Raw genomic sequence first — 16,113 nt, forward strand, 5'->3', positions numbered from 1 at the left:
CGGATTTAGAGCACTGAGTTGAGATGCCTTTGTCGGAGTTTAGAACATCTGAGGAGTCAGGACAAGGACTATGCCCATAGAGGTTCATTTTGCTAGTACAAAGGCAAGAGGAGGGAGATAGTATGTATAGTCAGCATCCTGACATTCAGTCAACAGACTTTGGGTTCAAGTGACATATTTTTTTAGCTTTTTCTATTTATGATTTGTCCATGATCTCTGTAATGAATATTTAGGGTGGTCCAGGCCTTTTAGTACTACTGTTATGGGTGACTGTAAGGCCAACTTGACTTTTCATTCCATGACGTTATTACTCTGCTAAATGCTGAACCTTGGGCTGGCTGATCAAGAAGTTTTTAACATGAGAATAGGGTGAAATGGTAAAAAATGAATATTCATTTCCATGAAGCAGAATTTTTAGTTTCTCTATTGCTACATTCACCCCCCCACCCCCCACCCTGCCAGCTATTAGAACACTGTGGGTTAATAGATGTAGGTTTATTTATGTGTCACATATACGTTATCCTTAAAGCACAGCCCTCAGGCCTCCAAAGCAGGGTTATATCTCCTAAGTTGCACAAGAATTATTAATCCTCTAGTTTATGATTGATTAAGAATTTTTGGGTAGTTCCTTGTTTCCTTAAATTACATTTATAAGCTTGTGTTCAAAATAAAATCCCATTACTATTTTTTATATGTATCCCATTAACCTAAAGACTTATTATTTATTTTTTGTTGTTGTTAAGCCTCCATTGATCTCTAGAGAGAGTGGAAGGGAGGGAAGGAGAGAGAAAGCTAGAGAGAGAGAGAAACACCGATATGAGAGAGAAACATCGGTTGGTTGCCTCCCACACTGACTGGGCCCTGGGATCAAACCTTCAACCCAGGTACATGACCGGGAATCAAACCCAAGAACCTTCGGTGTAACCACTGAACCACACAGGCCAGGGCCTAAAAACTTATTTTAAAAGGAAGCTGATATGTTATTAAATTGCCTCAGATCCTTTTAGTAAAAGACATAGTTTATGTTTTTAGTCTCATTTTCAAGATTATTAATTTTTTCTGCTTTTACTGTATTTAAATCATGATATGAAATACAGGTGTTCTTCATGTACATAGAAGTGTTCTTGAAAGTCTATTATGTTGATTTATGCTGGTAAAGTCATATTTCTCCCCAGAATAATATCCATTAAAGTGTTTTCCCCTTGGGTAAATGACTGCCCCTTAGGTCAAATGAAAGTTGTGAGTAGTAACATGGGTAACTCTGTAGGTTGGAGATCGGTAGCAGAAAGGAAGCAACATATCGCTTTTGTTTCAGTGATGTCTCAGAGTCGCATGGAGGACAGAAATGGGGTGAAAAAGATTGATTGGATGAGGGAGCGACAAAGGAGGAGCAAATTGAGGAAGAGGCATTGGGGAACTCTGGGAGCTGTCTCACAGAGGGATGGGAGGGGTGTCTTGGTGGAGCCAGTAAAGGCATTAGAAACCTACTTGCATCTAATATTTGGAGGGCTCAGAGTTTGGCATCACAGATTAAAAAAAAAAAAAAGACCTAGATTGAGGCAGAATGAGGTGTTGAGAGAGAGCCACCAGGAGGAGGCAGGGCAGGAGCAGATAGTACAGATAAATCTTAAGGGGAGTGGGGACGGACCCCTGTCTACAGTTAATGTTCTTTTAAGTGTTTTTATTTTTATTCAACTATAAGCCAACAGCAGAATTAATACAACATTCAGCAGGTCCAGGCTGGCTTTTGTTATAACAATGAACAGCTTAACAGGCACAGACTGGAGGGTTTCTGGTAACCTGTCACCTAGCCCTGCAGCCCATCTATATGGCTGTTCCTCAATAGGAAAGCAACTCTCCCTATTGCTTTTTCTATTACTGCTTTTTAAAGGAGCTAGAGCAGGATACTGATACCTAGTAAACAATCCGAGATGTAACATATTGGGGGTTAGTGGATATGCCAACTTCAGGTTGTCTGGTGAGAGACAGGACTGTGAAAACACATCTCAGCATATGCTGTCATGCACAATTCTGGATTTTGGCTTGGTGCCCTGACTGGAGATTGAACTCTCAACCTTGGCATATCAGATGATGTCTAACCAACTGTAGCTACCTGGCCAGGGCTGAGGTCTTTTGAAATTATCATTTAAGAGCTAGAAGTCATTGGCCACATTGTGAGCCATGGTTAATTAAGGTTTTTAAATGTCTTTTAAACTGGGGCTTTACAAGTTGTTTTAAAAAAATCTTTTCAGTTTATATCCTCCATGAACTAAAATGATAGGAGAGAAGAGTCTTGAGGCAGTTATTCCTAAACCAGTCATTTGCTGCCCTAATATATAGGTTTTATAAGCTCTGAATACTGTCCAGTAAATTTTAGTTGAAGGACATTGAAAATGAGTGCTGATTTCTGCCAGAACCTGTTTTCCCTAGTTCTTGAGTATGAAGTCCTCTATTATGCTGCTATCTTACTGGTTCTTTTTAAAATATATATATTGTATTGATTTTTTACAGAGAGGAAGGGAGAGGGATAGAGAGTTAGAAACATCGATGAGAGAGAAACATCGATCAACTGCCTCCTGCACACCCCCTACTGGGGATATGCCTGCAACCAAGGTACATCCCCTTGACCAGAATTGAACCTGGGACCCTTCAGTCTGCAGGCTAGCGCTCTATTCACTGAGCCAAACTGGTTAGGGCTCCCTTACTGGTTCTTGAAATTAATTTGAAGGGGGAGGAAAGGAAGAACATGGGGGAAGGGAAATCCTGGTTAGTGGAACCAGTTGGGTGGTATTATTGCCACATTGTAGATTGTGAGGGAAAGCTTGCCTTTGTGGGAGCTCAGATTTTTTAAGATGAGATAATGACCCTTAGGTGCTGCCTTTGTGTTAGATTTTATCTGTGGGAGCTGGTATACAGTTTCTAGTTAATCAGGATTCATTCCAGCAATTGCAGGATTGGAAGAGACAATGCTGGGCTTTTTCCCCTCTTTCCCTGGTATTTTCTGCCCTGCCTCAGTTTCATCTGTAGCAGGGGCCACCACAGCTTAATGGCACTGTGAGTAGAAGCTCTGCTGGAAGGGTGCCCTTTTATTTCCTATAAAAGGCATTCTGAATTGTTGGTGTTGCCAGGCAGAGGCCAAGGATATAGCGAAATCAAACTCTATAGATTCATCTTGGGTAGGCTTGGTCTGGTTTTCTTGCCACTGTTAACCTCTCTGGTGATTTTGCTGAGGCTATTTATTGACTGAGCAGGCTGGTGGGCGGGCTCTAGCCAGAGTAGAGAGCAACAGCTTCTGGCATTGAGAATCTGACATGATTGAATTACCAATAACTAGCAACTTTAGAGTTTCTTGAGGGAGTTAATTATTTAGCTCTTGGAAACTGGGGAGGGCAATGCCATATCATTTAGTTATTTCATCTGGAATTGTTCTTTGGGCAATGGTAATTAAGCATCATTTAGTGTGAAGGCAGCCACACCTGGTAGCGTTGTAGACCCTGGGTTTGTTTTGTGGTAAAAGATAGGATTCTGGTTCCAGGGACTCTTTGTTCAGAAGCCATCTCTGGTGAGTTGCTCTCAGCTCTTTGCTGGGGCTGCCCAGCTCCCCTTTTTCATGCTGGGGATGGCAGAACCACTTGTCTGTCAGGGCTTTATGCTCCTAGTCTTGGGGGAAACTGAAAGTAGGTTCACATTTACAACAAAATGAGGAATTGTTTCTTCCTGTTGATCTGTGGTTCTCTAACTTGAGTGAGCAGGCTAATCAGGTTCCTCTTCCTTAAAGTTTAATGCATATTCTTAGGTTATGTTCCTGCCTTACCCTCCCTCCTAGTCAGTCTCTTTGGTCCTATGTCTGAAGTCTGTATTTATAACAGGAGATCCTGTGGAAACGGTCTTATTTTCTAGAGTCTCTTGTTGAAGCTGTTACTATTTTTTGTTTTCTTTATGCTGTAACTGATCGTACATTTGAAATGCAGAGATGTTGGGACTATGTGAACAGCTTTGCACAGAGATAAAAGGAAGGTTTAGACCCACATATGCAAGTGCTAGCTTGGCTTTTATCTTCTATGATGGGAAGGGGTTGGTGCTTCTGTTTTATTAATTCTCATCCAAGAATATTTTTCCCATTGATTTGAGAGAGAGAGTGGAAAGGAGAGATTGGGATGGGGGGAGAGGGGGGTGGGGTGGAGTGAGAGAGAAACATTGATGTGAGAGAGACACATCGATTGGTTGCCTCCCATACATGCCCCAGCCAGAACTGGGGCTGAGCCTGCAACCAAGGTACATGCCCTTGACCGGAATCGGACCCGGGACCCTTCAGTCCCTGTGCCGACGCTCTATCCACTAAGCCAAACCGGCTAGGGCCCCTATCCCAATACACACAGGCTGGGCCTCAGATTCTTAATTGTTTTACTGCTCTTTGTTCTTGGTCTAAATTTAGAACAACTTTTTTTTAATTTTAATGAAGCATCATAAAAGTGAAATTTTTTTGATGGATTTTTATCTGTATAGATAAAAAGAAAGGCAGGCATACTATTATCTTAGACATAGGTAAGGCATGTGATTCTTAAAGAAATTTTTAATTTCCATAAGTTCATTATAGTATTGTGGTTGGAACTCCCTTGTATTTATGCTTTGAAAAGTTGTGTCACTTTCATGAAACTGCAAGTTAAAATCATGATATCTTCTTGAATTCTAGGTACTTACACTGTGAAATTTTATGATGGAGTAGTTCAGACTGTCAAACAAATTCATGTCAAAGCTTTTTCCAAAGATCAGGTGAGATATGTGGTTTTGTGCTTTGTGGTATGAATAATACTAATATTGTAGTTTTGTTTCTCAAATAAAGACATTACATTTGTTTATGATGGCAAAGTCTTTATTTCCTCCATCTGACACAATTTCACCAGGAAGCAATGTGCAAATTTTCAGAAATTGTAAATATTTGTCTCTCTCTGCCATTTTCTTTTAACATAGATTCTTTTTTCAAAAGTACCAAGTACTTGGATACCATTACCTATTATCTGTTTTCCTTATCTTTTCATTAAAGTGTCATTCTTTATTTTCTCTCCTTGTGTCCTGCCCCCGTTACAGGAAACTTGCTGAACTGCTTGAGGAGATCTAAAGTTTGTTTTCTCCTTGTCTTAACTTTGTCTTTAAGCTCAGGACCATGACATGGTGGTTACAGAGCTACAGTTTGGCATGGATTTGGCAGTCACCTATGCTAGATGTGCCTGTGTTGAAAATTTTATTTCCTGTCCCAGGCATGTATTTGCCTGAGCACAGGACCTGCTTTTGATGTTGGAAATATGGTGTACACAGATATGGGCCATCTAGAAATGTTGCCTAATTTCTTCATAATTTTTTCCCTTTTGTCTTTTTTATGTTTTCATGAAGTAGTTGAAGGGAAAGAGATCAAAAGTTGGATATTGATGTTTTTAAAACTCTGATTATTACTGTTACCTGTTTGGTGGTTGTCGATGTGACAATATTTTGTGATGCTGGAACCTGTTGTATATTTTCTTATGATGATCAAATGCTTCTCCTTATCACAAATTTTTGTAAATTCTTTTGTACATATATTTAGCAGTTTCAAAGAATCATGATATATGATGTGTTTAAAGGTAACCTAACAACGTTTTTGCCTTGTGATGATTTTCTGCTTCAGAAAATAGACAAAATTATAAGGCTTTACCCCTGAAGATGTTTTCTCTTTGATAACTTGCCCCTTAGAGCTACACAGTACTCTAAAACATTATCCTGGTGTTCTTTGACAGTTTTTGTGTGCAGTTTATGGACTGAGTTAACATAGATAGAGGACCATATTAAGAACTTGCCCAGAATTGTCAGATTGTATCCAGAACCTTCCCAAATGGAAATCCAGTGCTCCAGAAAACAAACGTTCAACTGTTTATTCTGCTCTACTCAATAAACTAATTGATAGGCTCTTGATGCTTTGGCTTGGAGTTGGGCACCTTACCCTGTGTGAATTTATGGGTGCTTCAGTTTTCAATTTCCAGATGCCTCTGAGTGTCTCACCTTATCTCAGACTTGGCGGGTGGTCAAGCACAGGCCTGTGGCGCCTGTTTGCTTGTGTTTTTCCCCCAAGAGTACATATAATTTGGATAAATGACTACTTAGCTCTTTTTGACCCTATTAATCTAAGGTTCTATAATGGCCATTTATAAAGCAAAAGTTCTTTAAAAAATTGTGACAATTTTTAAAGCTTTTTTAATATAGTATTAGAATAGATTGAGATTTCTTTTGTAGGACCACACTATCTCAAAGTTTTGATAAGCTATATTTTAGGAACATTTATATATTTTTTGAAGTTAAAAAAAAGTTTGCTATGGAAAGTTAACAAAGTACAGAAAAGCACAAAGGAAGTAAAAACTGTAAGTCTATCATCTAGATATAATTACTGTTAACTATTAACATTTTGAGGTATATCCTTTGATTTTTGTTAAATATTTATGTATGTACATATTTCTTTTCAAATTTGGAGTCATATAGTATATTACTGTACTATAACTTGCTCTTTTCTTTTTTTTATTAATATTTTTTAAAAATATATATTTTATTGATTTTTTTACAGAGAGGAAGGGAGAGGGATAGAGAGTTAGAAACATCAATGAGAGAGAAACATCGATCAGCTGCCTCCTGCACACTCCCCACTGGGGATGTGCCTGCAACCAAGGTACATGCCCTTGACCGGAATCGAACCTGGGACCCTTCAGTCCCAAGGCCAACGCTCTATCCACTGAGCCAAACCGGTTAGGGCTGCTCTTTTCTTTTCTTTCTTTTTTTTTTTTTTTTATTGAGGTATTATATGTGTACATATCGGGCTGCTTTTTTCTTTTAATGAAATAACATTTCCCTAGTTTATTTTTAAAAACTTAATATATTTTTATCAATTTCAGAGAGGAAGGGAGAGGGAGAGATAGAAATATCAATGATGAGAGAGAATCATTGATCGTCTGCCTCCTGTATACCCCCTACTGGGGATCGAGCCTGCAACCTGGGCATGTGCCCAGACAGTAACCTCCTGGTTCATGGGTTGATGCTCAACCACTGAGCCACACTGGCCAGGCTTCCCAAGTTTCTTAATTTTGTATGTGAATACGGCTTTTAATGGCTATATATAGTATTTTATAAGATGTATATATCCTTCCTTGTGTAACCAATTCCCTAATGGTCATGTTAGGATATTTGTAAATTTGGATGCACAAGTCTGATTATTCTGTTAGCAAATTTTATTTCTAGGAATTCATTCTAGTTCAAAAGTATAAACTTAAGTCTTTTGACCTGAATTGCCTGCCGCCCACCCGAGCCCTCCTCCCAGCCCCCTCGCCTCCCCTCTTCCCTCAGCTGGGTGTACCAATTTATGTTTCTGCCAGCAGTTACTGAGGGATGCTTGTTCTCAAACCTGGCTGCTTTCAGAAAATTTTGTGGACTTGAAAAAATATTTCCTTCTAAGTTCTAACCACAGGGATTCTCCTTGTTTATTATTGTTCCCTATGGGACAAATTAAACTTTTATTCAGTGAATATTTTAGGCACTCCTTCTTGCTTCTGACAAAGATCTGTGTGCTTAGTAGGTGCTAGGTGCTGGGGATCTCATGAATATGATATGGTAGAGATTGAGGTCTTGGGAAGAGAGATACATATACAAATAAACAATTATAGTTTTGGAAACTTCAGAGCTGGCTTTATTATAAGACATTCATAATAAATTAAAGATGGATTTTAAAGAAAGTAACTTAGGAGGAAAGTAACCAGTACTTCCTCCTGATAGATAAAAACTCAGTAAGTAACTTAGGAATACAGAAGGTGGCTTGTTGGACTGCACACAGCCTTTACCCAGTAGAGGAAGCAAAGACTCTGTTTCTGGGTTGGAAAATCTTTACAACTTTCCTTTCTGCCTCTAGTTATCAGTTTGGGTTGTACTCTACACAGGGAATCAGCATCCACTGGCACACTAAGCCGGGCCTCTGGGAGGCCCTGGGTCAGTGTAGTCATGCTTGGGATGAGGCATTTTCTTAGAAAGGTTGCTTTCCACCAGAGGACCCTGTGGTAGTTATCTATCCCTTTAATTATTTTCTAGTGTCTTATTAATCTTAAGGGAGCTAATGACCATTGTTTTCTTTAAACTTAGGATTCGTTCTCAAGCCTCAGATTATGGGTAGATATTTTTAGTGGTGACCATTATGTGACTTGGAACTATGTCCTTTTAATGTCTGTGTTTGTCTTCATAAGTTTGCAAAGAACTCTCTGGTTTTATATTTGCTCGTAATCACAAAGTGTGTTTCATCGCTATTTTGCTCATTTTAGAATATTGTGGGTAACGCTAGGCCTAAAGAAACAGATCACAAAAGTCTTTCATCATCTGATAAACGAGAGAAGTTTAAAGAGCAGAGAAAAGTCACAGTCAACCTGAAGAAAGACAAAGAAGACAAAGCCTTAAAGACAGAAAAGCGAACCAAGCATCCTGATAAAGAAGGAAAATTAATCTGTTCTGAAAAGGGAAAGGTGTCAGAGAAAAGCCTTCCCAAGAACGAGAAGGAAGATAAGGAGAACATTTCAGAAAATGACAGAGAGTACTCTGGAGATGCTCAAGTGGATAAGAAACCTGAAAATGACATTGTGAAGAGTCCACAAGAAAACTTGAGGGAGCCAAAAAGAAAACGAGGCAGACCCCCTTCCATAGCTCCTACTGGTGAGTTTCCCAAGTGGGCTCTGCAAGGACAATGCCAGTGTTTTTCTGTGGCCCTATGTGGTTCTTTATCACTTCTATACATCAATCCTTCATTTTTGTGGCTGACTTTGAATTGTCCTATGATCTGAAAACAAGTCATGTCCCTGAAGCTGAATTTTAAGGGAGAAATGTATCTAGATGAACATAAGTTGGGAAACATGTCAGAGATTGAGCTTCTGAGGGGTAGATAATTGTCCACTAGATACTTCAGCTTATATGATAAAACCTAATAAGCTAAGGCCTTTTACTAGTGCCTGTTTAAATGATCTCCGTTTAAGTGAGCTTAATAGAACCTGGGATCAGGAAATACAGTTTTTATGAGAGACATGAAAGAGGAAAGGAGAAATAAAATAGGTGTGGGCATCTGAAGGAGGTTTACTGAAGGAAACGGTGCCAAAGACCTAGAAAACCATGGGTGCATTTGAAATTGAGTTCTCTGGAGAGTGATTATTGATTGAAAAATTTCACAGTCTAAATAAAAAGCTGAGATGGCTAATTGGTAAGAGTCAAGGTTAAAGGATACAGACTTAGAAAGTGTGCAGTTGTTAAATAAAGTTGAAATTTGGAATGTTTCTAGAATAATGAAACACACCCTGAATGTGTTCCAGAATGAAACACACCCTGAATTTCTTCCTAAGTCAAACACTTCTCTAGATCGAGTTAATGGCATGAAGAGTTCCCAAAAGATCTCTAAACTGAATGCCTATGATTATCTGGCAGTGGTCTTCAGACATTCTGGCTTGCATATCTCTACATGAATACTGAAAAACTGAATCCCCTAGGACATTTGAAAGTGATACCTACTTTTTCTCTCAAGTTTGAAAGTTGCAAAAGATAGATAAAATTTATTTTCATCAAAATTGTGGAAATACAGAATTAGTTCTTTCGTTGTTTCCAAAGCTAGTTCTGTTAATCCAGACAGTTACATCAGACTTAATTTCTGTGGCAAAAAGTCTACCTTAATTTACTTAAAATAAATGCATTAGTCATCATTCCCAGTAGACCTTCTCGCATCTGAGTTCTAATTTTAAGATAGAAAATTAGGTAGATTGATTTCTTCCCAGATGAAATAAGGCACATTTCCCTTCAGTGGTTGTAACTGGGTTTTGTCTTCAAAAGCTGAGCATGCTGGAATTGTCCGTAGACAAATCTAGGGCCTAGACCTGCGCTGTCCAGTATGGTAGATGCTAGCCAATGTGGCTAGTGAGCACTTGAAATGTGGCTAGTCTGAATTGAAATGTGCTGTAACTGGATTTCAAAAATTTAGTACAAGAAATCCCACAAGAATGTAAAATATCTCAATTTTTTATATTGATTACATGTTGAAATAATTTTGGATGTATTGGGTTAAATAAAATGTATTCTTGAAATCATTTTCACTTTTTTCTTTAACTTATTAATGTAACGACTAAAAATTTTAAATTTACGTACATGGCTTGCATTTTGTGGCTCTCATTAGATTTCTGTTGGACAGCACCGGCCTAAATTCAATGGCTTTCTCAACAGCGTTCTGGAAGAGAATCCATGATCTGTAATGAATTGTCTTATCTCCTGTGCATTTCAAATGATAATAGTTATAAACTACCCTTGGGAGAATTGAAAAAATAACCTGTGTATTTGGTGTTCAAATGAGTAATCCTAGTTGAGAAAGTCTAGAGGTTTTAATCCTCTGTTCAGTGTATCATGTAGAATGAGTGAGAGGCAGGCCTTTTTATGTAAATGGGAGAAGTGGAAAAGGTGAATTGGCAGAAATCAAGTCTCCCTTCTCAGTTTAGGAAAGAGTATGTAAACATGGGAACTGAGTGTTGTGAAACTGATTCTTCTTTAGCTATTCATGCTCTGGCTTGTACCCTCTGGAAAGTGTGTATTGGGGTAATTGCTCTTCAGCTTGCAGACTTCACTCAGATAAAATAAATGCCATCCAGTTTATTGCTTTTATTTTGTAAGTGTAGGATTTCATACCAGATAGAATCAATTTAAGAGAGAAATGGTATTTTCCAAGCTTACTGTTGTTAACACTTGCCTTCCTTCCTAGTCAGAATCTCTGGAGCAGGGTTTGGGAATGTGAATTGTTAAACAACCTTCCCAGGTGATTCTTAATGTAAGAAAAGTTTGGGAAACACTGAAGTTCAATGTAGTCAGCCCCAGTTTGTATATGGTATCAAAGTGAAGAATGCTTGCCAAATAGCTTAAATATAGTTCATGTCCCCTTTAAAAATTGCTTGGAATAAGTTTATTGACTCAGTGGAGCCTTGAGCTCTCTAGATTATAGACTTGATTGGAACAGGATCTGAGCTATTTAAGGAGAGTTGTTTGTGTTTAATCTGGAATGTGTGTGACCTCCAAGTTCCCATCACTTGGAACAAAATAATGTTGGTACATTGGGAAAGTTGAACACAGGAAGAGCCAAGGAGTTCAGCACTCTCGTCTTGTTTGCTTCCTCAGAGCTCAGCCTCAGAGCTCTTGTTTGGCCATTTGAGATGGCAGATCTGAAGCTACTGGTGTTAGATGAGTCTCCTTTCCTTTCTTCCCTCTTCCTTTTTCTCCTTTTAACCATCATCAGTCCCCTTAGCCCTGCCTTCCCTCCAACACTTCCCAATTTCTTATCTTTTTTTTTTTCTTCTACTTGCCTTTTGGAATCTTATCTTTCCTGATTGGGGAAGAGCTTCTTAAGTATTAGATTTAAAAATAAAGAGTGTTTGCACTGCTAAATTATGTCAGAGCTGGATTTGCTAGTGATCAGCAGTCTGGCCTGGAACTTTGACTGTCAAATAGAATAACCTCCTGAGATTTTTCTGGAATTGTTTTTAGAGGTTATACATTTTGACATTCTTTTTAGTCTCTCAAAACTAGGACCAATGCCAAGCTAACTAATTTAGCAAGTAGAGATTGAAAACAATCAAGCCATACTTCCAGGGTTCACATTTTATGAATCAGCCTGCATGGTAGATTTTCAGAGTATTGGATAAGTCAAGTTTTGATGAAAAGATTTGATGCTGTGCCATGGCTGGGTAGCTCATTTGGTTAGAGCATCTTCCTGATACACCAAGGTTGTGGGTTCGATCCCCGGTCAGGGCACGTACAAGATCAACCAATGAATGCATGAATAAGTGGAACAACAAATTGGTGTTTCTTTCTCTTTCTTCCTCTCTCTCTCTAAGAATCAATAAATAAAAAAGTAAAGATTTGAGGTAATAAAAATGACTTAAATGCTCTTGCACCTTCATATTTTAAAGCAGTCATATTGGGATATAGTATTTTAAAGAGAGGGTTTCAGGAGAGAAGTATATGACTAGAGCTGGGTCATGAATGTCAGCACCTTCCAAGGAAGTAATTTCTCACCCATTTCAAACCCTCCCTCCACCCACCTTTAGCTCAAGAATGCCCCTTGGTCTGTTTATCATGCAAGGATGTGTGTGTGTGTGTGATTTATTTATATCTAACAATGAGGATTGGAGCACTCAATCCTCATTGTAATTACATTCCTTGTTTGTGTGGTTTTATTTACATTGTAGCTGTGGATTCAAACTCTCAAACTTTGCAACCAATAACATTGGAATTGAGAAGACGAAAAATATCAAAAGGAAGTGAAGTTCCATTAAAACGTCCTCGGCTTGACAAAAATTCATGTGAGTCTTCGGTCTGTGTATGTGTGCCTAGAACTTGACTTCAATTGGGTTAGCCTCCTCTGTATCCATGTTTTCCCTATGCCCTATATGCTCAAAGACGTGTCCTTGATTGTGGGATCTAATGTGAGTGGGATGTGGTTGGATCAAAAGTTTTGCTAGAAGAAAAATAAATCTCAAAGCATAAACTCCCATTAATGTTGAGTTCAGTGGTGTCACTTCCATACCCATAAACTATATTTGATTTGAATTCCACTGGAAACTTAATGACTTAGGAAGGGATGAATTTCATATGCTGAGTGAAACTTTAAAAATACTATTTATTGATTTAAAAAAAATTCTGTTGGCTCCAAAAAGGATTTGTGATGGCTCTAAGGCTCTATAAACCTTATTGACTTTGAAAGTCAGTACATAGACTTTTATGGTAGGAAGCTCCAACATAGAACTTAGTTGTTAAGATTGGGACATGATGTTAAGATTGGGACATAACGTTGGCACATATTTGTAGACTATGAATCCTTAAATAAAGGAAGTTCTATGCTGGCAGAGTGACTGTGCCTTTACTTATAGCCATAAACCAAGGAAGAATATTTCCTTTAATCACTGGTCTAATGTTCCAGAAGTTTCTATAAAGCCCTTATAGAGGACAGCCAGCTCAGAAATCTGTAGTAGCAGAGTTATTTCTTCTGGTCTCTTGACTATAACTCTCTTTAATGGTTTATAGCCCAGGAAAAGTCAAAAAACTACCCAGAAAACACTGACAAAGACTTATCAAGGAGACGGTCCTCCAGGCTGTCCACAAATGGGACCCACGAGATCTTAGATCCTGACTTGGTTGTATCAGATATGGTTGATACAGTTAATACTGATTCTTTGCAAAACACATCATCCAGTTCCAAGGAGTCTGAAGAAGGTAAGTCAAAGTCTGCTAAGGAATTGTATTGCCAACCTGATGCTTGTCTGGTGTGAACCAATCTAAATCTTTGTGTACTACCTTCCACAAGTTTTAGATGGTTTTGAAATCAAGTTATTAAGTGGGCTGCAGTGTTTTTTATTGTCTTCACTGATAACTTTTTGAGATTGGTTTTGCTTATATACATCTGAATATTGGACTTGAAGAGCCCTGCCCCCTCTTTTTGTCTTTCTGATGCCACCTCATTCCAGTGCCTATGCTTTGTGAGTTAATGCTTCTGACAAGTCCTCCCTTCACTTTAGCCTCTTATTAGCCTTTTTGAGATGCTCCAGCCCTGGCTATATGGGCTAGAGCCTGTGAATATATTCTTTTATGCTGTGAGATGAATGGCTTCCTCTAAAAAGTCCCTGGCTTTCTTAGTCTGTTGAGGTACTTTTGGTACCCAGACTATAGACATGTATATGCTTCCCACATACTTTTTTTTTTCCCATCCAGGTCAGTTGAAATCTCCTTTGGAAGCTGGCCAGATCTCATCTGCACTAACTTGCCACTCCCTGGGAGATGGATTGGGGGTTACAGACTTGGAGTTGAACTGCAAGTCAATGGGAGAAAACGCTATGAAAACAGAACCGGCTTCTCCCCTTGCTGAGTTTCAAGAGATTTCTGCTGTGGCAGGTTCATATTCAGAGTTAACATAATTCTCTCCTAATATATACTTTTGATTGTGAAGTATAATTAATGGGTTTTTCTAACCTTTTATTAATAATATTCCCTTATTTTAATGTTATATCTTTTCATTTCTTATATTGCTAATTTGTGTTTTCTCTTTTCTTGATTAGTATGATAGGGGTTTATCAATTTTGTTTGATAGTTTCAAAGAACCAACCTATTTTTCTCTATTTGCTTTTTTTTTTTTAAATATATTTTATTGATTTTTTTACAGAGAGGAAGGGAGAGGGATAGAGAGTTAGAAACATCGATGAGAGAGAAACATCGATCAGCCGCCTCCTGCACACCCCCCACCGGGGATGTGCCCACAACTCAGACACATGCCCTCGACTGGAATCGAACCTGGGACCCCCTAATCCGCAGGCCAACACTCTATCCACCGAACCAAACCAGTTAGGGCTCTATTTGCCTTTTTAAGATGTCACTGATTTCTGTTTTGACCTTAATTGTTTTTAGAGTTATAAATTTTCCACTAAGCACTGCTTTAGCTACATCCTACACATTTTCTTATGTTCTATTTTCATTCAATTCAAATATCTTGTGACTTATTTGTTTTCCATGGGTTACTTAGGACATGTGTTTCATTTCTAAGTATTGTTTTTTTTTAAAGGAACTTGCTGTTATTGATTTCTAATGTAATTCCATTGTGGTCAGAGAATGTACTCTGTCAATTTTGCTTCATGTATTTTGAAGTTCCATTACTAGGCGCATACACATTTATAATTTTTATGTCCTCCTGATTAATTGCCCCATTGTAATATGAAATATCACTTGGTTTTTGATAATAGCATTTGACTTCAAGTTGATATTAGTGTAGGTACTCCAGCTTTCTCTTACTTACTGTATGCCTGGTATTTTGAACATTTTCTGTTAACGTAAGTGTGTTTTTAAATTCAAAGTGTGTCTTTTATAGTTAGAATATAGTCAGGTTTTGCTTTTAACTGCATTGTTTAGTCTACTTACATTAAGTATAATTATTGATATGATTGTTTTTAGGTCTACTATTTGCTTTTTGTTTTCTGTTTATCCTCTCTGTTTTGTTCTTTTTTTTTTTTAGGTTAATTGAATATTTTTTCAGAATTTCATTGTAATTCATCTATTAGCTTTTAGCTATACTTTTTAGCATTTGTTTTAGAAGTTACTCTAGGGATTCTGACTTATATCCTTAACTTTTCACAATTTAATTAATATTGAGTCACTTTATGTAAAACGTTGTATAGTTCCATTCACCCCCCTTTATGCTGTAGTTGTTATATGAATTTTATCTACACATACTATAAAATTCACAGTATAATATTATAATTTTTGCTGTAAGCAATTATATATTTTAAAGGAGACAAAAGATGTAGTCTTATTTATGTACATGGTTACTATTTTCAGTGTCTTCCTTTCTTCCTAAAGATTTCTTTCAGCGTGAAAAATTTCCTTTAGTTTTTCTTGTAATACAAGTTTCCTGGTGACAGATTGTGTTGGTTTTTGTTTATCTGAACATGACTTGATTTAACTTTCATTCTTGAAGGATATTTTCACTGGATATAGGATTGTGGGTTTACAGGGTTTTTTTTGAAGTACTTTAAAGATGTTGTTCATTGTCCTCTGGCCTCTATTATTTCTGACGGGCAGTTAGTGATCATTTATATCAATGTTTCCTTGTTTGTAATGTGTTGTTTCCTTTTTGGCTACCTTCAAGATTTTTCTCTTTATCTTTGTTTTTCAGCAGTTTGACGTGTTTAGGTTTGTTTTATTTTTGTACTTTGTTTTTCAGCAGTTTGACATGTTTAGGTTTGTTTTATTTTTGTACTTAACCTGCTTGACTTTCAGTTGAGCCTGATCATCAAATTTGAGCCATTATTTCTGTGAATATTTTTTTCTGTTATTCTCTCTTCTACCTTGTGGATTTACATTAGACTTTTGTAAATATGCTATGTTAGACCTTCTGGTTAACGTAGCAGACTAGTTCTTTGAAAATAGTGTACTCAGGTATTTACTCCTGGATCATCCATGGTTCTATTAGGTTTGTCTTTTGTCCCACTGGGTCAGAGTGTTGTGCCTTAGTCTCATGGATGCAAGTGATCTCCTTTTCTTGTTGAGTCTCCT

The 16,113-nt window shown here is 37.8% G+C and overlaps 1 protein-coding gene across 3 annotated transcripts in view; it reads left to right on the forward strand.

Annotated features, from left to right (window-relative positions):
* The window catches only part of PHF20 (PHD finger protein 20), a 120,766-nt gene that overhangs the window by 48,458 nt on the left and 56,195 nt on the right, over positions 1-16,113 (forward strand). For 2 of the 3 annotated variants that reach the window (XM_079783522.1, XM_079783523.1), the window contains 5 exons: positions 4,694-4,773; positions 8,325-8,709; positions 12,264-12,377; positions 13,099-13,287; positions 13,783-13,962. In XM_079783522.1, the coding sequence (XP_079639648.1) occupies positions 4,694-4,773; positions 8,325-8,709; positions 12,264-12,377; positions 13,099-13,287; positions 13,783-13,962 (948 nt within the window). The remainder of the gene's footprint in view (positions 1-4,693; positions 4,774-8,324; positions 8,710-12,263; positions 12,378-13,098; positions 13,288-13,782; positions 13,963-16,113) is intronic. The other variant, XM_079783524.1, reaches the window with a different exon arrangement.

Source organism: Cnephaeus nilssonii (genome assembly GCF_951640355.1).
Source record: "Cnephaeus nilssonii genome assembly, chromosome: 11".
NCBI lineage: Eukaryota > Metazoa > Chordata > Mammalia > Chiroptera > Vespertilionidae > Cnephaeus > Cnephaeus nilssonii.